Source organism: Gobio gobio (assembly GCF_949357685.1).
Source record: "Gobio gobio genome assembly, chromosome: 11".
Taxonomy (NCBI): domain Eukaryota; kingdom Metazoa; phylum Chordata; class Actinopteri; order Cypriniformes; family Gobionidae; genus Gobio; species Gobio gobio.
This window is the reverse complement of record NC_137104.1, coordinates 17,938,311-17,964,233: the sequence shown is the minus strand read 5'-3', so window position 1 is coordinate 17,964,233 and position 25,923 is coordinate 17,938,311. Positions and strand designations below refer to the sequence as shown.

General features: G+C 38.4%; 1 protein-coding gene across 1 annotated transcript in view; it reads right to left on the bottom strand.

The window, feature by feature from the left end:
- Nucleotides 1–25,923, bottom strand: part of trit1 (tRNA isopentenyltransferase 1) — a 72,488-nt gene that overhangs the window by 3,068 nt on the left and 43,497 nt on the right. Inside the window, 6 exon segments of the mRNA XM_079829068.1 lie at nt 80–197; nt 511–620; nt 10,205–10,282; nt 17,507–17,619; nt 25,391–25,502; nt 25,585–25,727. Coding sequence (XP_079685194.1) covers nt 80–197; nt 511–620; nt 10,205–10,282; nt 17,507–17,619; nt 25,391–25,502; nt 25,585–25,727 — 674 coding nt within the window.

Sequence of the window (25,923 nt, the reverse complement as noted above, 5' to 3'; positions counted from 1 at the left end):
TGGAGGTTAGGACAGGTCAAATATTAGTTGTTTTATACTTGTTCTAAGATATTTGAGAATGCACTGGTTTGAAACTTACCTGTCCATTCCAAGTCACCGATGATCAACTTTTCGCACAGATCGCACATGTGATGACTCCGTTTGTTGCGAGACTCCACCCCCTCAGCTCTGATTGGCTGTATGGATGGCTGCTCTCCCTGGAACGGTTTAATAAAAAAAAAAATTAAAAACATGATACCCGAACATACTAACAAATATAAAATAATTAAGCTGGTCATGCTTATGTGTAAATTAAGTAACTTAAACATTTTTATTTAATTAATTTGTTTACTTTTTGTTAGTCTCTTAAGAAAGAAAAACAAATAAAACACCAAAAATCACTGACAGGAAACTAGCAACACAAACTATTATGTAGAACCTCCACGGCTGGGTTCACAAGACAAATCATGATCAGTGGGGTGTAAAGGAGACATTATTTGTCAACTAAACCAGAGAGGAAACAAGTCAAACCTTTTGGAGGCAGTCCAGGATCTCTAGAGCAGGAGTAAGTACAGTAGTCTCCCAATTGGTCACATCCGTCACATCCAGACCGTAAACAGGAGGCACATTGCTAGCAGGTCCTGAAGATTTGGAAGATGAATTGACAAAAGATGACACTGATGAAAAAGCATCTTGATTAAACTGGCAGAATAATCATGGTGGAATGTAATGGTGTAAACAGAGGGAACTCAGTGGATGTTCTCAGACTAGACATAATTGAGAAAAGTTAATGTTACACCTTAGGCTAATGATTAAATTACTTTCCTTAACTTTTAGCTCAAGTCCATTGGGGAAACATTTCCATGATTTGCTACTTGTTAATTGATTATAGGGGAAGAGCTTCTCTCATTATAGAGCGCACCTGATTGGGCAAAACATCTATTCAGGGCAACATGACTGATCAATATTTTTGGTCAATTTTCCTGAAAGAGAAAGACTGTAAATTATATAACTGCTAAAAGTGGATTTAGTCAATATATCCTTTCCTTTCACAATAAAACAGAAGTAGCGACATTCCGTATTGTGACGTACATCCAAGTGTAAAGTCTTGTTTTCGACTGGCTCCCCAAACGAACGAGGCGTTTATACTTTACCCACTCGCCGTTGGACTATTCTTTGAAACGACAGAGGGCGACTGAGAAATTGTTCTATAAACCAGCAAAAAAACAGCGGCGAGAAGTAGGAAACAGATGCGGATTAACGCACAGGCTTGTGTAGGCTGTAGCCAAGGGACCCCCACGTGTGCATAGGCAAGACAATTGTCCAATCAGCTGCTGGTCAAAACATGTCAATCATTTTCATTTACGTCACTGCTATTGCAAGACGGGCAAGGTGGCAAAATGTCTGAAAGTATGCTAGTGGAGCACAAAAACAAAGATACAAAGGAAAATACAAAGGTATTTTCGAACAAATATTTAAAATATACGGTCTTTGTTTTTTTTCTACATTAATTTGCTGATTTACTGTGAAATTATTACATTATTAAATATATTAAAAACATGTTTTAAACAGAAAAATGGGTGAATAATCTTTACATTAAAAATATATTGCATACCCACTATCTATCTACCTTCTGTATTTACTGCATTGCATATTGCATGTTCAGGGATGACAGACATGATGTTTATGACTGGATGTAACTTTTGATACTTTTTGCGGTTAAATTGGCTCTCCTATTGATTTTGTCTTATCAGTGTGGCTCTCCTGAAAAAAATAGCCAAGACCACCGATCTATTTCATGCATATAGATAATAGGAGAACTGAAAGAGAATTTATCATCAAATGCCAACTTTAACAGTACACAAGAATACAGACAACCTCAAAGCTAACACAAATGAACTAAAAGTCAAATTTCATGGGATCTTTTACAACTAAACAATTAACGATTGAAAATGTCAAAGACAAGAGTGTGGAACGGAAAAGAATAATGTCTGGTAATGGCATGGTGCAGTGAATCAGTATGGAGTGAAGCGGGGAGGGACTGCAGCAGCCTGAATCTGCTGAATCACTGCTGCTCGATAATCTCCAACAGCATTCTGACACTGTCAGCAGAGACGACCTCACTCTGCCTCCATCAACGCTATTGATCCGCGCACAATACAGCAGACATGCACACATAATGAGAGGCCCATACATTAAACACATGCAGAGTAAAAAAAAACACACAAAAAAAAGCCTCAAACTGCAGGAAAGATTAGGATCATTAGGGTGTTCTGATAAAACAAAATCCCCAAAGTCTCTACAGGGGATGTTATTCTGGTCCCTAGATTTATAGTTATAGCACATATCTTTTCATGATCTAAGGCATTATTCATGTCTATAGAGCAAACGGTGAGGGACAAGTTAGGTCCTGAAGTTCAATATTTAGGGTTGTGGCCTGTTCAAATAACCCAACCTAATGCTTGGCTTGGTGAGAAACACTTTGTGTTTAGAACTTGTTTAAAAAAAACACGGAACAGGCTTTCTGAACCTTACTTTACTTCACACACTCCTTTGAGACAAAAAAAGCACATGCCTTTGTGATAAAGTCAGACATTGCAAGTGGTAAAAAAAAATATTCACACTTCCTGGCTGCCTGGAACACAGACACTCTAATTTTTTAAAAATCTGTCTATCGGCAGTGAAAAACTCATCTTTGTCTAAAAATGAGAGGTCATGACCTGCTGTCATGCTGTACTTAAATCCTCCCACTTCCCTTATTAGACACAATGGCCACATTATCTACATCAATTATAGGTTAAACTCCTCAAAACAGGAATAGAAATGATATAGGAAAGTATAAAAAAGTTCCATTATCATCATCCTCGTTTCTCTGATCTTGGCTGTCTGGTGTTTTTCTATAAACTGAACCATATCACGCATAACTGTGACCATATCATATGTTCGTATCAATATTAGAGAATCCCACATTTCATTATGTACAGTTGTATAGAGAGAGAGAAAATGACTTGACAATGCAATTTGATTTGATCCAAGGCCCTGTTTACACCTGGTATTACCATGCGTTTCCGTCAATCCGATCATAAGTGGACAATTCTAAATACAGGTGTAAACGGGGTATACAACGTTTTGAGCTTGTCCACTTTGACCACTTCCTGAGGTAGTCGAAAACGCATTCAAACAGATTGCTTTCATAGTGTTAACGCGTTCAAACAGCCACAAAAGACCGCCTACTGACCTGACGTGTCAACACTATGGGACGCACGCTAGCCAGACGAGATTTAAACTTTGTGGGCTGAAGACCCAAGTTTGGTTTGAAGACAAATTTTTTTTAAATTTACCAAGCCCAATGTTTTCTCACCATTCATAATTTCGAACACACTCTCAGCGTTTGGTGTGGTCTTGTGGCTATTAGATTAAATGAAAGCTGCTGCTCTGTGTCTTTCTATCATCTCTGGTTATGTTCATATGTAAATTGTGCGAGCTTATTTGGTCCATTAGATCAAAAGATCTGAAAAAGCCCACAGATTTACCCACCCATAGATACTCCCCTCAAAGAAATCAGGACAGAAGTGGCTGAAAGTGGGCGAAAGAGACGGATTAAAACACCAGGTGTAAAGGAGAATGCCTCCCCCTCGGCTACTTTTGATCCGAACAACCAACACGCATCCTAATACCGGGTGTAAACAACTGAGGACTGTGAAGTGTCACTTTGACCAATTGCAGTGGTTAGGCTCAATGAGGCTTAATTAAGTCATCATGTAGACATGAGCAGTCAAAATGTTGCTGCTTTAATCTAGGGGACAATTACCAGTTTAACGATAAACCACGATAAAATGTACTGGTGGTTAGTATTATCTTTTAAATTTTTATTTTCATTAAAACCGTTTTTGATTATAGCGATTTTGAAAACTCACTGTAAATCCCGTCCAGCAAGCATCAGTCTGTTTTTTTGGTGCAACATTGTTTTTGGAACGTGAAGAAATGGCGGAAGGCAGTGACAGCGCTTGGGAGATTTTACAGCCTTCTAAAAGGACCAAATCTGAGGTGTGGTAATATTTTGGCTTTTACAAAAAGTCCTGAAGGAAATAGAACATGCAAAAGGAAAGTCTGCAATGGGGGAAACACTTCAAATCTGCCAAGTTGTCGTCATGACCATCACCTACTGTTGTATAGCGATTGCAAGGCAAGTTAACCTCAATACCAAAACTATGTCTGGGAAATAATTGGACAAAATGTTGAAATTAACGTGAAGCTTCCACAAAGAAAAGTTTGAAGCAAGTGGATTTGAGCCAAAGACGAACAAACAAATTCAGACAAGACTATTAAGCGTGACATTTATGGGATAATAGTGTATATTCATTGTACACTTATTACACAAATGTTTACCACATAAATAATTATTTAAGATTAATGTTTTAAAACTTACCCGTTTATAAATCCATTTTGTACAGCGTACAAAACAATCGACCAGATAAGATGATCACAAGAATATCTTAGTAGTATTAAAAGTAAAGTCTTCTGATTTCATTTTTAACACAATCAAAAATGGAGACGCAAGATGCATTTGAATGAAATGAGAGCGCGCATCCGTTGTGATACATGGATGTGCGCTGTGTTATAATGCGCTATAATGTGTTATAATTTTTATATTGATAATCGTGATATTTTGGTTACTATAATCGTGATATGAAATTTCCATACCGTCCCATCCCTACTGTGATCTTTCTGGCATGATATTTTTAGAGCCTCTATTTTCATTCGCTGTCTAGTTGAACTGTCACACTACTGTGAAATTACATTCTATTAGTTACAAATGTTTATTTTTTCTTTAATTAAATTTTAGTAAAGCTGACAAACATGCGCTGAATATACAAGAGCTCTCAAGATGTGTAGCCTGTTTATTAATTATGATTGTTGACAAAAACTTTACACTCCAAAAGACTGTGACCGTTCGACTTGTTTCACAATTAGTTTTTTTTAAATTTATAAATAAGAAACCTAACCTGACCTAAACCTGACAAATTCAGAAATTTTCCTTAATGTTAGATAAGTAACACTTCTAACAAACAGCCTTTCTGACAATGATAGAAGTAAAAAAATTTAGAGCCACCATTTCACAAGGACACATCTGACAAGATCATCCAGACCTCATACCTGTTTGCCTGATGCGAATGTAATGCAAGTCCAGAACAGTCACAAAGAGAAGCACCTCTTTAAAAAAAATATTAAAAACACTATGCAAAAAGCAAAATTTGCATAAAATGCAAAGTACATTGTTTGTAACCGTAGTTAAATGTTTATCGCAAAAAATCTAATTCTTTATTAAACAGTTACTCCATGTCTGGCAAAAAGGAACAGACAAGTTATAATTTAACCCTTGGCCAACCACTGGAATGCCTCCAAATGCAGTCTAGTTCCTTATCACCCTCTATTTGTTTACAATTAGAGTAAAAACAGATGACACCAATAAGTATTACATAATCCAGACACACAACAACAGCATCCAGAATATTAAAACAGACACAGTAAAATAATTCTAACAGGTATTTCAAAACCTGAATGGCTATCAAATAGTAAAATGTACCCATTACAAATAAAAAAAATGTGGAAAATGAATTATTGAAATACATAAATAATTAGTAAATGTTTATTTAGTTTTTTGTATTATTTAATTTATAAATGTGTCAACAACAAAAAAAGCTACCAAATGACAAATCCAGGTTATAAATAAATAAAAACGTATAAACTAAATTCATTAAATTTAATCATTAGAGCACTTTGATCTTCTAGTGAGCATTATATTTTATTAAATGTATTACAATGATGATTTAAATAAAGATAATTCAAAATCAAATACCCGCTGTAAATTTCAATTAACTATTTATTGAAAATTGCTGAAAATGATTTTTTTAAATAGCCATTGATGCTTTACCACTAAATTAAATATAAAATCAAAATATAAAATCCATTCATTTACCACACTCAGCAAAGACATCCCAGCAACTGGAAGCATTCATTGTTAATGAAGTCTTAGAAAGCAATGCATTAAATGAGATAAATACAGCTTTGCAGGGTCAATTCTTTTAAAATGTACATGTTTTGCATTCATTGGCATCAATTGCACAGGTGTTCCTGCACACTAGAGACCCAGCGTCCCACTTAGCTGATGTAAAGCATCACTTTACCTCAAACTAAACCTTGTTGCATCTTGCTTGCCTCGCTCCTAATCAAAGACAGTTCTGCAGTCTTTATGTCCGCTTTTGTGCTTATCAGAAAAGAGCGGCAGCAGGTGGGCCTGCACAGAGACACCTGGCCTACCTGAGCCATGTGGGGAGTGGGGGACTTTTTTTGGTACCTTTTTTTGTACCTCTCTCTGGGGTATAGAAATTAGAGGGAACAGGTCAAAGATGGCCATCTGGGGGTAAACAGATGCTGAACGGAGGGCTTTCCCCCACCTAAAATTCAAATCTTAGTGAAATCTAAGTCAAGTAATCTTGCCAGACTTGAATGGTGGAAAAGACGAGAGAACAAGGGTTTCTAACCACAGAGATCTCATATATCTCTCTCAATGAGGCGGCACCTCTGCAGCGCACCCACGGCAGACAGCCGTGCGGCTGCTGCCTTTTGAAAGACCCCTCGCTCACCAACTGGCAGATCTTTTCCAAAGACATGGGCATTCTCAAACACACTGAGCAGTCACACCTGCTGCTGTTAGTGTGATAAGAGAGCCTAGGGCAAGAAAAGACAAGAGAAGGCAAGAGAAGAGTGGATATGGATGTCAGCACAGGACACCTGTCGTAATGCTGGACAGCTGTAGGACTTCGGAAATCATTTTTGGACATGCCAAACAGGAAGTCGAGGGCAGAGAGATGGAGAGATTGATTGACTGAGAGACGCAATCGTCAAACGTCCAGCTATAAGGTTGTAGCCACCAGGTCAACACCTCAACAGCTGTTTTCACTCCTCTCATACCTTAATCTCGTGTACATTTGCTTATACATTATTCGGCCATCTTCGGGTGCAAAGTCTGCCACCGTATGCTATCTCACAAGCTCACAACACATGTTCATGTATATGAAACACCCATGGAAAAGGGTCCATAGGCAAGCGGCTGGCATCCCTATTCTTGCGGGAATGTATTTAGTGAGTGTGGGGCGTGTCCCGAGGTGTGCGGAGTGTAAGGGGACACTTTTCTATGTCGCACCTGTCTCGCATCCCGCTCAGGTTTCCCCTATCGTTGACAAAAGGCAAGAGACTGTTACTTAGTGCTCACGTTGCCACCGTGAGCCGTTGACTGAACTGTTGTCATGGTTACCCCCCAAGCTGCTCAGCCCCATCTCTCCAGGGAAGCGGAAACGAAGCTCAGGTTCACCCTAATCCCAAATTCAGCTGTAACTGTCAACAGTAGGGTTCAAACCAGCACAGCTCAAAAGTGCATTGACTATTTGAGCTGGCTTATTGGCTGCAAATTCATTGATTTTAACAAGGGTGGCGCATCACAAGAACAACTTACAAACAATTTTTGACTGCTCAGAATGTGATGTTCCCTTCACTGATGTCAGCTTGGGGCAACAAAATCAATATACCAATCTGGCTTATGTATATCAGCTCAGAGTTGGTTTCAATTCACAAACAAAGCCACTGATTGAAAAAGGAAAGAGGAGATGTTGATCGCCCCATAGAGGCCAGGAGAACAATGAATCCAAGTTTACCCTCAATGAACCCACAGTCCTTATCCCCAAGAGGCTGACCTATAAACTCCAACCTCCTTGCCACCCATCTGAATTCCTATCTGTACTCTAATGCCTGCAGGATTAGACCGGTCAGCTGAGGGCCCCATGAGGCCCTGGGATGCGTGGGGTGCAGAGGGAGGGATCAGTTAGGCCACTGACAGGCAGCCACAGGAGCTTAACCAGACCAAAAGCAGGTTAGAGTCCAGCAAAGGGTGGGAGAGAGGTGGGTATGGATGCGGGGTTAAACAAGGACAAACAACCTTGAGTTGTGATGACTTGAGACCCACTGGCCTGGTGAACCTGAAGTAAAGCAACACAAGGTGACTCAAGAGTTTAAATGCTTCTTAGAAAGCTAAAAACAGTGATTTAGTACTCAAGTTCGTCTCAAGTCCTAGCTCAAGACCATCATTTTAGAAGCATTTGGACTCGGACTCCAATGAGCTGGTCTCTACTAGTCATAGAAAATATAGTCTTGGACTTGAGTACAACAACACTGGCTAACAGAGCTGTTAAAAGAGAAAATGTAGCGAGAAATGTTGCCTGTCACTAATTATTTTCTGATGTAATTAAGATGACAAAATGCTTGGTATACTGCATTGACGGAGCAGAAACTCGCCACACTCAGGACTGATTACGGTTCAAAGCACCAGAAACCATCTGGTGAAGCAAAACACTTTGTAAGAACATGACCAAAAGGCTCCTCCTTGCAGAACTCAAATTCTTCAGTAGCATAAAGCAGGACACAATGAAGGCCATAGAGGAAGGCCACATTCACAGACGTCCAACCTAATGCCAGCTGCCCTCGTGTGTAGGGTCCAGCCGCATATGGCGGGACACAAAACTCCTCTTAAGGAGGGCTAGCCACTGTCTCTGCCTAATCTCATTATGGCTAACAGGATTGCTGGTAGGCTCTGTAGGGATGGGGAGCAAGGGGTAATCCAGGCCAGGATATTCAGAAACAGGGGGCAGAATCCAAAGGGAATGCCCATATAATGTTGGGAAGAATGGCAGAGGCGGTGAAGGCCAAGGACTTCCAAGGTAAAGTGGAAATCAAAGGTAAATCAAAGACATTAGTTTGGTCATTGTTGAGGTGCTTACAAGACGGTAGAACAGGAAAGAGGAGTGGAAGAAATGAAGATCCATGTAACAAGGGGACAAAAAACAACAACAACATGAATGTAAATTTGGGGGAAAAGGATGTTTTAATGAACATTGTCATCTCATGTAAATCCAAACCCATATGACTTTGGTGGGAAACTATTGTATGGCACGCACAGAGATGAGAATGGTATGTATGGACTTGTCAAACTCTGGGGATACGGCGAATAAGTTTAAGTCCCAAAAAGTTGGCGTGTTCCTTTAAAGCTTGTACACACAGGATATGATTGCACTTTGTCTGTGATTTTTTTGTATTTAGTGGTTTATTTTTGGTCTATGCACATACAGACATTTTTTCAGCATCTCACTGTGTAAGCATGAAGTTAAAATTAATTCAACTTAAAAAAGAAAAAAAACCTCCTAGCTGTTCTGTACGCAAGATACGCGTCCTGTGTGAACGTCCCCTGTGCCACACACGCACACATTCCTTTTAACTTTATAGCTTTTATTATGCGACCAACTAACATTATTTCACTTGTACACTCTATGTTGTTATGAAGTGTCCTTTACCTCCTTTCTATAGATAAACTTCACACCCTGATGTCACCAGCACACACACAGCTGTTCAGCCACTGAAGTACTTGCTGATTCGGCTGTTGTCTGTTAGGAAGTACAAACTGTTTAGACTGACCATGTCTTGAAACACCCAAGCTTTATGAGCATTTGATCTTTTATCAACCCAAGGCTAGTAAATACTGAACCCTGAGCCTTGGAATTTTGAGGCTGTCTGTAAGGGAGGGGTAGCCTTCAAACACACACACAGTATTTCTCCATGACTGTTTGTGTGTTTAATGGTCTGTGTGAAGTCCATCTCGTTAAAACCAGCTGTGATTACCTGACCATTGGACCGAAAACGAAAGAGACACACAGCTACAGTAACCTCTGGGGGTGACTGAAGCCAATATACAACAGACAAGCCACGAGTGAAGCCAATATTTAAATGTCCAGCAATGAATTCAGAATTGAGATGAGTGAACTGTACACTAACGGCAGATGCGCTTCCCTTGAGAGCAAGTGTGATCCAAATTAAAGCCAGTGGCTGCAATGCACTCTGAACTAACACAGCTGCAGTGTTGCGTAGAATCTAGCAGAAGAGACCGTACCTCACAGACAATTAAACCCTCAAACAAGCGATAGGATGGAAAGGGCAGGAGGACAAACTCGCATTAAAGGGTAGTGGAACTTTCATGCAATATCGTTCATGAATTTATTCCAGGGAAAATATGGCTAGAATAATCTGTGATTTGGTGCCATATGGGCATCAATTAAGCTGACTTCTGAATTTGACCACTACACAACACCATGGAAAGAGTGTGTTCAGTGAGACTTACTCTTGAGGAATCGGTTGCGGACCCATTTGTTCTGTTTTCGGGCATAGCGGCGAGTCACCTGTTTGAGAGACTCGACCCCTGTGAGAGAAGGAAATTACAAGATCAATATATGACGGAAACACCAAGCACTGTGTGAGATATTTGTGGGAGACAACACGTAAAATAAAAAATAAAATAAAAAAGTCATGTGCAATGGGTTTACAGACAATTGAAGTGCTTAATAGCAAAACATAGAGGACAAGGAGAAGAGGAAGAGGCAGTTCCATTAAAAGTCTCAGCCACATCCTCTTCAGTATATCCTCTTACCACTGGTGCCACAGTATATTGGGCTGTCTGTGTACGAAGGCTAGACAATTTAGTCACATTTATTCATTCTTTCGACCAATATTGGCATTTGAAATGTTATATTTAAAGGGATGGGTCATTCTGTGATCATTTAAGCCTAGCTCAGACTAAAGGAGTTTTTAAATCCTAACCGATTATGAAATCTGGTTTGAACACACGTAAAGAGAATTCAATTCACATTTATTTGTATAGCTCTTTTCACAATACATATCGTTTCAAAGCAGCTTCACAGAAAATGCATGCATCTACATTACAATTTAAAGTGATTTGTTATCAGTGTCCAAGTTATGCATTTCAGAAATGTCAATAAACAAAGCACACAGTTAGCTAACAATGTATCAATCAATGTAAAAAATGTATTAATTAATTAAGGCACAGACAATGGGCTAAGTGAAATAAGAATGTTGTTAACAATGATTAGGGTATATAGAAAATTGAGCATGGGTCTCCAAAGGTTTTTTCTCTCAAATCTAAAAAAAGATGCACACATTACAAGATTTGAACATTTTTGCGCATCACACACTACAAGATATTATTAAAGGGGTCATGAATTGAGACATCAACTTTCCCTTGAGCTTTTGATATATAAAAGGTCATGGTAATATAAGAATATCCTGTAAGTTCCAGAGCTGAAAACTTCCTTGTTAGTCAAAGAAAAGCTTTTATTGACACCAGGCCAGCAAACGAGAGATCTCTGAATGTGCAAAGCTGTGACGTGTAGTGTGGTGAAACACCGCCTCAACAGAAGAAGAACGCCTGACTCTGTATCCCTGGCCACCGACTCGTGCCTGACATGTTATAGATCAATAACATAGGCCTACGTGGAGCTAAACCAGATCGAACTTCCAAGCAATAAACATGCCGTATAAGCTTTATTCGGATTCCAATATTATGAATGGATGGATGAACTTTATTTTTAATGAATATCCAGCTCACATGGGTAAGACATTGCACGTTTGTTCCTTCATTCCACCACGGATTCGTTTGTAAACAAGAGACTGGATTTGCAGACAGGATGATATTACATGAATGAATGAAGCAACACCTATGTGAGTAAAAAAAAAATGTATGTCATAGTATTGCATTGTTACAGATCATTTGATATCTATTGATTATGTGTACATATCTAACTTAACATAACTTAGCGTGCTGTCACAGGCTGGAGAATCCTTTATTTGAGGTGTTGTTGGTTCATTGCGCTGCGTTTCGTGATCAGATTTGGACATGTTACGTTATGGGACCAACGTCCTGGAGCTATGCGCTTTCCAAACGGGCTACCAAAACGGCAACGGCGGGGGTTGTGCCACGGTAGGCCGACTATCGCAGGAAAACTATTGTTTTTGTGATCAACTTACTGTTTAGATAACAAAAAATACATTTCAAGCATAATGAACGAGTGCGCTGATAGTGTAGATAAGGCAGAATATAAACAGCTTCTTTGATTGTAATTGCGAGCAAAGTTCTGTTGCTTTGCAGTGTACTTGCGTATCAAATCAACACATTACTAACACAAAGATGGAAAGAGCTGTCCACATTCAGAAATATGCGAGAATGCGCTTCCTGCACACACAGCTCACATGTGTGACCGAGAGTGAATGATTGTGATTTTACAGTATAAAATCAATATTTCAAATTATTATATTATTTTCTGCGTTATAAGCGCCAAGCTTACGGTAAAATGTTGTACAATACGAGCTGAAATTCTGTTCCTGAAAAATCCATATTTGTCGTATCGATTCAATATCCCCACACAAAATATCACGAAACTATGGTGTATCGATTTTCCCCCCCATCCCTACGTATTACACTCACCCGATGTTTAAAGCCAATGCGATTTCTCCCCAGCTCTTTTCTTTGTCAGTACGATTGTGTCATGTTTTCGAAGACATGTCGTGTTGTTGCAACACTTCAACACACCATTCCGCCATCTCCACTGTTCAATGGACCCGCAGAGCAGCTTGTTTCAAATTTCAAAAGTGCTCTCATTCACTTCTCTCAATAGCTAATGTGAAAGAACTGACGTTATCATCCCGATTTAAAATCTTAAATATCAAACATGTTTGATAAAATCAGGGTGGCCCCGATGTGTCCCCGAGCAGATCGGGAGGTTAAAGATTTGATCTGTAAACGCCTCACATTAGCAGATAATCTCCGCCAAACATCGGAACCGAGCAATGTCATGGACAAGATTTTTTTCTCAGATTGTCGGGAGGGGTAAATCAGGCATAAATCGGCCTAAAACTCCTGTAGTCTGAGCCCAGCTTTACTCACCCTCATGTTATTCCAAACTTTCCTTCATCTTTGGAACACAAATGAAAACATTTTTAATATTCACTTATTTTTGTTGATCCATTTAAAGTCCAAGCCAACAAAAGTCTCACGCATGGACAGATTTATTTTAGGCTTTTATTTACATTGATCAATGCACATGCATGGATCACAACAAAAATGATAAACTGAAACGTGCCTGCTTAACACACAAGAAGCATATACTGTAGGTTTGTTTTCGCACATCAAGCAAACAGTTAAGCTTTATATTTTACAATGCCTTTTGATATGTAAAAGTTTTGGTTGGAATGGCATGAATGTAAATAAATGATGACTGAATTTTCATTTTTCAGTGAACTTCCCCTTTAACATCTTGCAATGCTACTGCTTAGATATCAAAGATGTACAAAAAAAAAAGTCATAAAAGCACACAAAAAAGTAGCTCATGTTGCAATTATAAAAAGCCTCTTTCCATTTACCATTGACTAGACATGTGCCGGTATACAGTAATATGATGCATCACGATAATGAACATCATCGATATTGTTATTGTGGGCACTTCAAAATACAGTAAATTAATTATTACGAATTATTCCAATTTTTAGAATGCATTTTAAAAATACTTTTCCAATCAACTAGTATTTACATTTTTTAAACAGCCATTAATATTTTTGTATTCGCAATGGTGTTCATCACAGCACCAAATACTTAAATACTTAAAGACTTAATAGGCTATTTATTTTCATTTTTAATTTTTAATTTTGACTACAACATGCCCTAGATATTGACTGAAAATGTTCTAATTATTGATTATTGTTTGGTAACACTTTATAAAAAGGCTCTATTAGTTAAAGTGCCAATGAAAAATACTTCTAAAAGCATTTATTAATCTTGGTTAATTTCAACATTTAATACATTATTAAAATCAAAAGTTGTAACTATTTAATGGACCTGAGCTAACATGAACTAACAACGATCAGTTGTATTTTTAACTAACGTTAAGAAAAGAATAATGTAATAAGTTCTGTTAAACCTTTTAAAGTACAACTACACTTTTTTTGCAACTTATTTCAATATCATGATAATATCGTATACCTTGACAAAAGCTTGAGCAATTGTTGCAACATGAAAATTTGATACCGTCATATGCCTACCATTGACCCAATAGTAAATTGAGTAAATATCGAGTTCACAATGCATTTACATTGTATTTGAACTTGAAAGTGGATTCCGATCTCTTTTTGGATCAATGTAATATGAATTTATTTTTTAAAAAAAATAATGTATACTAAATATTACTATACAAAAGTGAATTATTATCAAAATAACTACTGGAATTCTATAAATGTAATATTAATATATTTGTGTAATAATCTCTTTAAGAAAAACAAAAAAACTTTCATGAAGCATTGTAAGGTGGTCCAGCAAACCCTCAATTCTTTATTTTGAGTCATCTCAATTTTTGTGTGCAATCTTTAATGTGCTTCTCATTCCATATTAAATAACCTGTCAACTCTGGTGTCATCATGTTATGTTCAATTTTACAGTAACCTGTAGCATATCCCGAAAATATTGCATCATGAGCCCCTTGTGTGCTTGAAGTACGTGCAGCTGACAACAGAACAGAGCACTTTGCCTTCAGTTTGAAACACACAGAACATGACTATACACTGACGTTCAAACAGTTATGCTATGTCCTCGTACATGGACACCGGAACTCTGTATAAAAAATAAAATAACATGTATAGGCAAAAACAATGTTTGTTTGTTTTTTCATTCACCAATCAATTTTCAAGTTTCAAGATTTTTTTTAAACCAAACTTTGTTTAAAGATGATTCTTAAATATGTTTTGAAAGATATAACAGAATGAATTGATGCACAATTTTACTGTATGCAATATGTGGGTAAAATGGCCATACATGGGTTTTCCCATTCAATGCAATCTATCTATACACTGTATCTAATTACCCAAAATGCCTGATAAACATGTTTTAAGTCCCGATGTCCTCTATTGAGGACATGTATGAAATAAATGCCCTGTTTTGTAACAAAGTCGTATTTTGATTAGAAACCCCATAACATTTTCCTGAGATGTTAATTTATAACAAACAATTAGAAAATTAGATGCACGGCATAGCAGATTTAATCAGATTTAAATAATTACAAAATATTTCAATAACAATGATCAATATTTGATCATTCAGTCATTTTTAAGACCAAGGAGAACCCTCAAAACAAATGGTATCTTTAAAAAGCACTTAATGTGCTCTTTACAGGACATCCAGACTTAAAACTTTGACATGTATGGAGTTAGAGAAATTCAATCAAATATAAATGTCCTTGTACGAGGACAGTTGCACCCAGGATGGTTAAGGCTACATTTGTTTGATCAAAGATACAATAAAAACAGTAATTTTGTGAAATATTACTAAAATTCTAAATAACAGTTATCCATTTTGATTTAAATTTTGTAATTTACACCTGTAATGGCAAAGCTACATTTTATCAGTACCTCACTGCAACATGATCCTTCAAAAAACATTCTAATATTCATCAACGTTGAAAACATTTGTAATATTTTTGTGGAAAACGTGATTCTATTAAATCAGATAATCCTGAAAATATTGTAAGTTCAAAACAACAGCATTTATTTGAATTAAAAATCTTTTGTAAAATTATAAATGCCCTTAATGCATCTTGGTGAATAAAAGTATTGAACAGTAGTGTATATTTAAATTAAACTGCAGCTTTTTGCTCTTTAATAATCCAGTTGTATAGTAGGGATAGTTCACCTAAAAATGAAAATTACCCCATGATTTACTCACCCTCCTAGGTGTATATAACTTTATTCTTTCAAACGAATACAATCAGAGTTATACATTAAAAAAAGCTTTATAATGGCAATGAATGGAGGAGGAGATTTGGAAGCCCCAAAAAGTGTATCTATTCATCATAAAAGTAATCCATACGGATCCTGGGGTTAATAAAGACCTTATGAAGCGAAGCACCAAGTTAGAAAAATATCCATATTTAAAACTTTATAAACTAAAATAACTAGCTTCCTACAGACGGCCGTACGCGACATTTTACGGCAAAAATCATGGGATAATTTTCCTTTTTGGGTGAACCATCCCTTTAAGTCTAACATCACGTGTCACTATTTCCAAGTCCAAACAACCTATCAGAGCTGTGGTACTACCGGGAAAAAACAATCACGATTTTAACCTTTATCACCACACATAAATCTCAGTTAGCCAGACGGAGATTCATCTTGAATTTGAATCGTTAAAATATTGATGTCTGGGACACAGTATACCTGGAGAACAGAGTACATGTGACTTTTTAAATAAAACCTTAGCTTAAATTTGTGCTATAAATGCATAGTGGTGACATCTTTTGAGAAAGTATTCTCACTTAAAACAGAGTAGAGGCTTGGACCCTGTCTGTTCCAACTTAAGCGGATTGCTCTTGCTATTCCAATTCCATTTTTAAATGCTAGCATTTTTTGCTCACCTCACTGTCAGAGCTAAAATGCAATTCACAATCCATCTCATCAACATTAGAGCAACACAAAATCAATAAGAGAGCAGTGTTATCACCTTCATGGCCTACTGAAGAGTCACTAATGCTAAACACTAAACACAAGCGAAACACTATGAGCTCTCAGCAGACATGAGCGGCGTTATGAGTGCTGCAACTTTCATGCTTAGTGCGCTAGTAATTGATTTTGACACCAATCCAACCGACTGTCAGAGAGAGAGAGAGAGAGAGAGAGAGAGAGAGAGAGAGAGAGAGAGAGAGAGAGAGAGAGAGAGAGAGGGAGAGAGAAAAAAAAATTACAAAAAGCCTGACGTCTCCCTTGATGACAGACTGACCGCATTCACTCTTAAACGCTGAATGTTTCCGAGATCTGATCGGACTCCAACACCAGTGCAGTTCTCAAACCTCTACAGAACATTTAGAAGACAAATACCTGTTTGCTTAATAACAGGGCTGTCAATCGATAACAAGTTTGATGGTTTATCAAATGAAATCACATATCCGTATTTGATGATAAATGTTCTCAAATGAAGATAATGCAAAGACTTTGTGACGGATGACTAAATCGTTTAATAGACATTACATAAAGTGGCTTTTAAAGTCAATATGTTGTTGTCCAGTCTACACCGATACAATTTGTAATGTATGAAGTAGACTTTCTGCACTATTTTTTAATCTTTGGTTTGTGTACACGTGTCAGACATGTTGTCATAACCATAATTAATCATTACCGTGATAAAAAGTAATTAAATCACAAGCAATTAATCATAAAGGGGCACAATACACTTGCCTGCAGGTGGTAGTGATATTTTTGCATTACAATGAAAATGCATTTTAAAATCACTGTTGGACAAAGTGTTTTTGCTTCAAATGTGCTGAGCTTGTTAAGGGACTGGTTTGTTTACCGGTTACAAAATAACTGCTTGGAAAAGCATGAGAATGCTTTCAGAATGAGTGTCTGAGATTGTTTGCGCTCTCTTTTGTGTGAAGTCAGGAACGGTTTCATAACCGCTCTCTCGCAGAAAAAATTCAAGAACAGCAACAATCTCACCATGCTCATTCCCAAGAACTGACAGCTGTTTAGTTTAAAAACAAAAGAATGAAGAAATTCAAGCTCAAACAAAATGACAGGGTGAATGAGTTCTTACCTTTACATTTCAGTTTATCACGTTCTTCCGTACTGATGTTTTCACTTGCTGTCAGATACTCATGAAACTCTTTAAAGCCAATAGACTGGAATATGCCATGCTGATAGTCCTGACTGTAAACACAGAAAAGAAAAACTAGATCCCTTATGTACACCAAATTATTATACATGCACAAAAACTGAAGAATACTAGATTTTTACTGAAGTGAATATTAGTTGTCTTTTCCCATAAAACACAGCACCACAATGCTATGTTATGGGTTGTGGTCAGGGTGTTATGCAGGTACTAGTTATTTACTGGTCGAAGCCAAAAGGTGTTGGTATATTTTGTCAAGTCAAATTTTATTTTCTGTATTTTATTAGGGGTGCCCTAGATTGGTTCAACCCAGCCTGATCTGCTGGCGATTTGATTTCGCCCTGCAACTCAGTCTGGAAACCTGTACATTCATTTCTACTGCTTCGGTTACACTTTTGCGGGAACCAATCACAGACTAGCTTATCCACCTGGCGCGCTATTGGCGGGTTTAACACGGTGGCGGATAGAGAAGAGATGGGTCGTTGCCCGTTGATCAAGCCTCTTGTGGTCTGATTGGTTGAAGGACTATCCAATTGCGTCATTTAATTTAAGCTCGTTGATCACGCCTCTTGTGCAGTAGAAAATACATAGCAGGTTCCCCAGACCAATGTTCAATCTTAAATTGAGCTTGGTATGGTGATAGTCAGACAAGGGGTGCCCCCTAATAGTTGACTAAACATTAGTCAACAAGAAAAGGCTTATATGACCAAAATGATTAGTCAGTGAGTTGCAGAAAAAAATTAAACGGAATTGGGCTACTTTTACACTCTTGCCATGGGTTGAAGCAAGTGAGTATTGTCAACATCTTTGCAGCAGACACTGGGTGCTTCTCAATTCTTATTTGTGCATCCTCGTTTTCTATCCTAGCTTCCTTTCCTCGCGTCTTAGCTCCACCCCTTCAGGATGGAGGGATTGAATAAAGTGAAATGATATATCCTCGCTCGCTTTAGCGTCACTTCACAGCATCGTCAATTAATGACTTTACACCGCTGGATTTAGCTTGCACGTCAGGATTCTTGAACAATAGAGATAATTATTTGTATTGTAATAGTTTCAACCTCCACAAAATACCACATTTGTCCATATTTTTTATATTACCAGTTATTAACAATTAAATAATCCCAGTTATTAACTGCTTTTTATTTGTTGTATAGTATTACAGTTTGTTTAATTTTCTTTCATTTACTTGTGCTTTGATATAATTCTGCAACTGTCCTACTAAAGTTGTTGTAATTTGACATACATTTGTGTCTTGAACATGTAAATAATAAATGATCATTATAATAATTAATAAACTGTGGCAAGATGTGAGGGGGGAGGAGAATTTATACGCGTCACGTTTAGTCGATAAAACACTTCCGCAAAGGATACACCCGTGTATCCTCGCTCATGATTACTCAGGAAACCTCCTCACGGTGCAATTAGAGTTGAGATGTCCTACAAGATGGCTGAGCTCGATCGGTTTCCGGGTCATAGGACGGAGGAGAGAGGAAACGAGGAGGGATATTGAGAAGCACCCACTGACTCAGAAAAAAACTAGTGTATTAATAAATAATTAATATATCCTTGCTATGTTTTCCCTGACAAGCTTTATGTGCACACAGAATAGGCTATATATTACACGTACATACATAACACACACATACATAACATGCACGCATACAAACTCACATTCTATGTTTTTGAAAGAAGTCTCTTAGTTTCACCAAAGCCAAAAACAAAAAAATATATAAAAAAGCAGAAGAAAAACAGTCAATTATAACTATTATTTTTCCTATAAAATTAAAGGGAGAGGTAAGGTTTATAATGCCGTTACAGTTCAGATTCTTTCACTTAGGATTTCAATTCAATTTGACTACATTTAAACATTGTACAGCATCAGATTCATCAAAATGATTGCCTTCTCTTTCTCTGTTACGCTCTGTGTACGTGACATTCAGAGAAGTCTGATGTTCATCAGCAACGGGCTGTTACGGCAAGCTCTTTTGTGAAATACAAGTGCCCATGTAACATTTCACACACACATATATATATATAACCATATTATATGAAGTTTTGCAATGGGTCAAGCAATCTGAGAGCACAAGCAATCTGTCAAAGCATCAACCTGCTCACATTAAACTACATTATAATGACAATCTTTTAGCATGTTTTTGCGCGATTATTCAACAACAGCTCACTCCGTGGTAATTTTTCAAATGTATTTCATCATACAAATACACTTAAAGCCACTGTAAAGTGATGGCACTGACTAAACGACAATAACATATGTTGATCATTTTAGTTATCAATGTTATTGATTAGCTGTTGCTGAATTTAAAGAACAATATTATAAATATAAGGCCTTTTGGGTGAACTCAAGGGTGAAATCGCCTCCAATGTTTAATGGGACCCCATTTTAGATGGAAAAGCGGTCACTGGGTGCATCAGAACCCAGCCCCTGGGGTAAAATGAGTTGTCATACAGCTCAGAAAAAAGAAAGAGATCAGCCGGTCACAGGGACACAGACAGTGCAGACGGGGCGAGGGGGAGGGGGTCTATTGACAGGACAGAGCGAGATAGACTGAGAGGGAATGGAAAGGAGAGACCGGCAGAGACTGACCTTGCTGCCTAGTGACTGCTCCCTGTGTAAGGTGAGAGGGCTGGCGGAAGGGTGGCAGATGCAGACAAAAAGAAAAGGAAAAGGGGGAGGAAGAGAGTAGGATGACGAGAGGAAAGGAGAAAATCGCTTGGGTGGCAAGTTTGCCAGAGAAGACATCTAAGGGGGGAGGTGGGGTGCGATCGGCTGGACGGAGCGCTGGGCGGTCAGCCATCAATCAGCAGAAGCCACACCCAGAGCGGCCCAACCCCAGACACTGCTGTGTCATCAACATCCACACACACACCGCAGTGCAGTCCGTCCGCCAATATCCCTGCACAACAAAGCATGTGACAGCACTAACAATCAATAATTAATCACCTTATCAAACAAATATTGTCAGTGCATCCATAAATACAGGCTAAAGCACAGGACACTGCATCATGGGCTACGCTCATGTTCTGATTGCCGCAAGATTGGAAGATTGCACTGTGATCTGCTATGCCGTGTATCTAAAACCTGATCGCCAATTTCACTGACAGGAACTTCACCACTGCGCCATGCTTGTCTTTGCAAAACTCACCGCTACAAAGCCAGGGTGTCAATGGTGGTTTCCGGGGCAATTCCATTTGGTTACGAGTTGTTTTCGGGGCATTTCTATATAGTTACTAGTAGGGGTGTAACGATACATTTTGATGCGCATTTACTACGGTTTTATGAGTTGTTGCCTAGCCATATCTGTGTGAGGCTGTTATGAGTGGTTGCCAGGGCATTTCCTTGTGATTGATATGGTTTATGATTTATAGGCTGTTGTGAGTGGTTGCCAGAAAGTTTCTATTAGGGATGGGCGATATGACCAAAATCTTCATTTCAAGATATGAGAAATCTTATTTCACAATAGTCATTTTTAGGGGTGTAGCGATTCACTTGAGTCACGATTCGATATATATCGCGAAACTTAACTCACGATACGATATGCATCGCAATATTTTAGGCCAAAATAAAGAGAATAATTTTAGTTTTTTATTATTATTATTAAAATAATAATAATATTATAATATTGTATTATTATCAGGACCCACAAATATTCCCCCATTGCATCATACATTATATATAGTCGTTTAATGTAGTAATGTCACTGAAACGCATTACTCACGCTTTCAATGCAGGCAGCATTCTCTCCCGGTGCTCGCTATGCCCCACCTGTCCCGCTATTATGCACTATACACCCAAGAATAATCGAAAATGCTTTGAATAATCATACTACTAAAACCAAATGTGATCTGGTGATTTAAAATGATGTTTGCGCTTTCACTATTAGGAGTGCCGCTTTAAATGATGTTTGCGCTTTGACTTTGAGGAGTCATGAGGAGAGTTTACATTTTTGGGTGAATTATACCTTATAAATACAGCAAGTTGAGCCTTGGATAAAACAACTCTATAAAATCGCGAATCATATCGTTTACATCAACTAGGGCTGGGCAATAAAACGATAACGATATACATCGCGATAGACACGTAATCGATATCAATAAAAAATGTGTTCGATAAAACGTTCGATAATTTAGTTTTTCGGAAGAAACCAGAGGTTGCGAAGGAAGTTTGGTTGCATGAACAAAGGCACTCACTCTGTGGTAACCAAGCAACGTAGGGAGTGACAGGCTACCAGCCAATCAAGTAACTTTATCTAGTTTGGTTGCGCCATATCGTTGTCTCGTGTAAGATTCATTCTTCAGTAAACAGAACCGGCGTGGAGTGATAAGTGGAAAATGAGTGCCGTAGCGAGCAAGGAAATTGTTGATAAAATGGGAAAAGTCAGCTCGCCAGTATGGCAGTTTTTTGGATTTAATAAGTCTGACCGTCGTTCCCACTAAGACTGGTCAGCGTGAGCCTCCGCTGACAGCGCGCGCCTCGTTCGTTTTTGCTATTCTTGACTTTGGCTGAATCCGAAATTGCCCACTACACCACTACAAATGGCTGTCCCCTCAAATAATGCCCTATTTAAGGGCATAGGGAGCGATTTCGGATTCAGCCTTTGGAGAATGGACATGGAGAGGTAATGTTACTTTGCATCAGTGCCTTATGAAAAAGCATCTAAACGGTAACCGTTACAAAGAAATAACGGAGGCACTGCACCTTAATGTTAAGAGATAATTAAGTGTTCATTTTGATTTAAGACTTGTGTTTATATTTTAATTATTTGAGTGTTTTCCATGGTTGTGTTGACATTTCTGCCTTTATAACTGACGGGATTATAATCAGAGGAAGGTTAAGTTTAAAATAAAAATGTTTAAATGTTAAATATTTTTCTCCTAGTCCTCATTTTAAATGGGTCATAAAACATATCAATAATTATCGACCGATATGAAACACTTATATCGTGATACAGTTTTCAGCCATATCGCCCAGCCCTAACATCACATATCGTCGCATTTGTATATCGCGATATATCGATTAACGATATCTCGTTATACCCCTAGTTATTTTTTTATGTATTTTTTCACATTCAATAGGTTTATTTAACATGTAGTTAGAAATAGTACAGAAACGGAATAATCAAAAATAAAAAAATAAAATAGTGCATAGTCTTCACTGTATGAATTAAATATAAATGTATTCTTATTAAAGCTACAAGAATTATTCAGTCAAGAACAGAAAGTCATTTTCTCTTTTGTTTGATTAACAACAATGACCACAGTGAGCAGCAGGTTTATTAGGCTGCTTTCACTTTAAGAGTGATTTACACCTAACCGTTTACTTTCACTTGAGGCCTAACCGACTGCGTTTACATGAATACTCGACATGATGGGCATTTTGACAAAATTGTGTGTATTCGACCATTCAAGTGCAAGAAGACGTGAGCGAGACTGGAATGCAATTGCATGCTGAGAGATGCAGCTTTCTGTGCATGCACTTCAGCCCTGTGTCAGTCAGTGCGAACACAGCATTCTTTCACAACTTAATGCACTTAACGTTTTACCATCAAGCACATCCCACTCTGTGTCTCATTCATGCGTTTCATTCGACCGGCTTAGTCACTTTGCTAAAATAAACTGACATGTGCGTCAGTTATTGGAAACGCTTCAATTGTCTAAACCCTGAATTCCCACCATTACTTAAGACACAAACCCACTGCAGACAGGAACAGCGGGTGATAAACCTGCTACAACTTGTTAACGTAAAAGATCTGATGTGCAGAACAGGTTCAGCCTGTGAAACGTAGCTTTCTTGTATTTTTCTGACAGTTGAAGAAGAAAAAAGACAGCCGTGTAGCTATTGTGTCAGGCAATGTGAATGAGATAAATTACACATGGTTCATTCAGAGGTAATACAAGTATTATGAATACAAAACAAATCTGACCTAGTTCCATATACCAAATAGAGGATCTCAAAAAAATCTGAAGCACACAATAGATCGGTGGCTGATATTATTCAACAATTGTTTTGTTCTGTGAAGTGCATGTAAGCCTTAAAGGTCCCATGGCATGGCATTTTTCTATTATTTTATAATGTTTCCTGAGGTGTACTTATATTGTTAGTATGATTTTTACATCATAAAATGTCATAATTTAGAAATAAAAGGCATTTTTTCTATACTGCTGTTTGCCCTGTGGCTGAATGCCCTGCTTCAAGAGGCGTGTCTGCTGTGAGACTTCAGTAAAAACGCCCACTGTTGTGATTGGCTGACATCTTTGCATTTTAAATGAGCGGAGGGGGCGTGGTTTAACGAGGTCTACGAGGCACGAGCAGGCACGAGCTGCTGCCAGAGAGACGGATGGACCTGAGTTCACTTCACATCAGTTCTGTCAGTCTCAGTTCAGTGCTGTTGTAGTTACAGCATATACTTCAGGTTATTAGTTTATTTCTAGTCGGAGGGACTGTCACTCATGTCAGAAAGTTAGTAACTTTAGTAAATTATGGATCAGCGCTGACTGGAGACGCGAACAGTTTAGAACGATTCAGTCCGATTTGGTGAACTGATTCGGTTCACTAAAAAGAACCGGTTCAATAGAATGATTCGTTCCCGAACCGGACATCACGGAGACAGAGCGATTGCTAACAAAGTTATTTATAGTAACTAATGAGTTATGAGAGCGCTGTCAGTCAGCGCGAGTTTATTGTGTTTGTATCTGAGAGTTCTGAATAAACACGAGTCCCAGTCACGTCAAATCCGTCTTCATCATTATTACCAACTTTGTAACACATGCAAAGTACCATTACAGCTGTCGAGATGAACGAGTTACGAGTAAGTGTTGATAATAGCATTATTTTTAGACATGTTCCTATCATATGAAAAGCCTCAGTGACGCGCATTGAGTACACAGCGCAAACAAAGACACAACAGCAGTAATCGAATGTAATCCAGTTTATTTGGGGAAAGCTGGCTAGCCTAGCCTAGCCGGATACGTTCACGCTTACCCCCCTTCTGCTTAATCACGCGCCGCGTAAGGCGCCTCCGCTGTGGGCCAGATGCAGTACTGGGGGTCGGGGATGTTGAAGGCCCACCGGTCAGCCGGAGCTTCGGCGTGTGTGAGGTTTATCTGTAAAGATGTGGCTCTCTATGTTGAGCAGAAACGACTGTATGCACATTTTAGAACAGATAGACGCGACGAGGACGTACAAAAACACTGACTCACAAGATAGATAACACGAAAACACCGTTCTGTCGGGAGAGAGAGAAGCCGCTGTGTGTGCACGAATAATAAATAATTAGCTACACATAAGAAATCACTGATCACAGATCAGAAGGAACTGAAAAAAGACTTCTGTTTTCATTTGTACATCCAAACACTGAGAAACTGCCAGCGTTCACTCGTTCACAAGCAATGATGCAATGATCTCTCGAGCGTTTGCATGGGCGTGCCAGATTCTCTGGGTGGAGGAAAGGGAGGTAACCGTTCCTGCTTGGACGTCAAACCAGGAGACTTCAGGATTGGCTCGTCTGGCCTGTCATTTTCTCAAAGGCAGAGAGAGACAGCCAGAACTCGGGTTTACACCGATCAACATTTCTATCCACTTGGGGACAATATTCAGGCTAGGGGAACTCATATTAATGTTGAAAAACCTCATAAAATGAAAATTTCATGCCATGGGACCTTTAACCAGACAACGTGATATTCAAGTTAGCTCACGCCTCTGTGTTGTCTGCAAATTAGAAGTGTTCAGTTACATACATTAATATGAATTTTCTTGTGAATTTATTAAAAAATGTTCACAACATTGAGATCTACCTGCTCTCTTTGATCTTCTTCTCATTGAAGCGCAGGTGAAAATCTCTGAGCTCATCAATCAGCCCTAGTGACAACATCTGGTCCACACGCTTGTCCAACTTTTCATCCAGAGCTACAGGAGAGGATAAATGAGGAAATTAAATAAAGATACTGAAGATATGTTACAGTGACAATCAACAATGACTGGCAGCTACCATTCATTTTGTAGTGCAGCCAGAAGATGCAAGGGTCCTGGAACCGCAAAGGACCCCCAAGACAATCTCCTCCATCCTGTCCTCGCTGCTCCTCCAAAAGCCGACTGTGTGGAACTCCAGTGTCCATATACACTTGCAGACTCCTGTCAATCAACCAATCAAATTGACCATATCTGAATATCATTTGGTATTTTGACTAACAATGCATTTCTCAAATACATTTAAAAGATTTCTGCATGCCAAATAAACTCGCCACTGAACATATTTTGAAAAAACACGCCACATACCAAACAAGAACATGATGAACAACAAACACGCAACAAAAGACGTATAATGAAG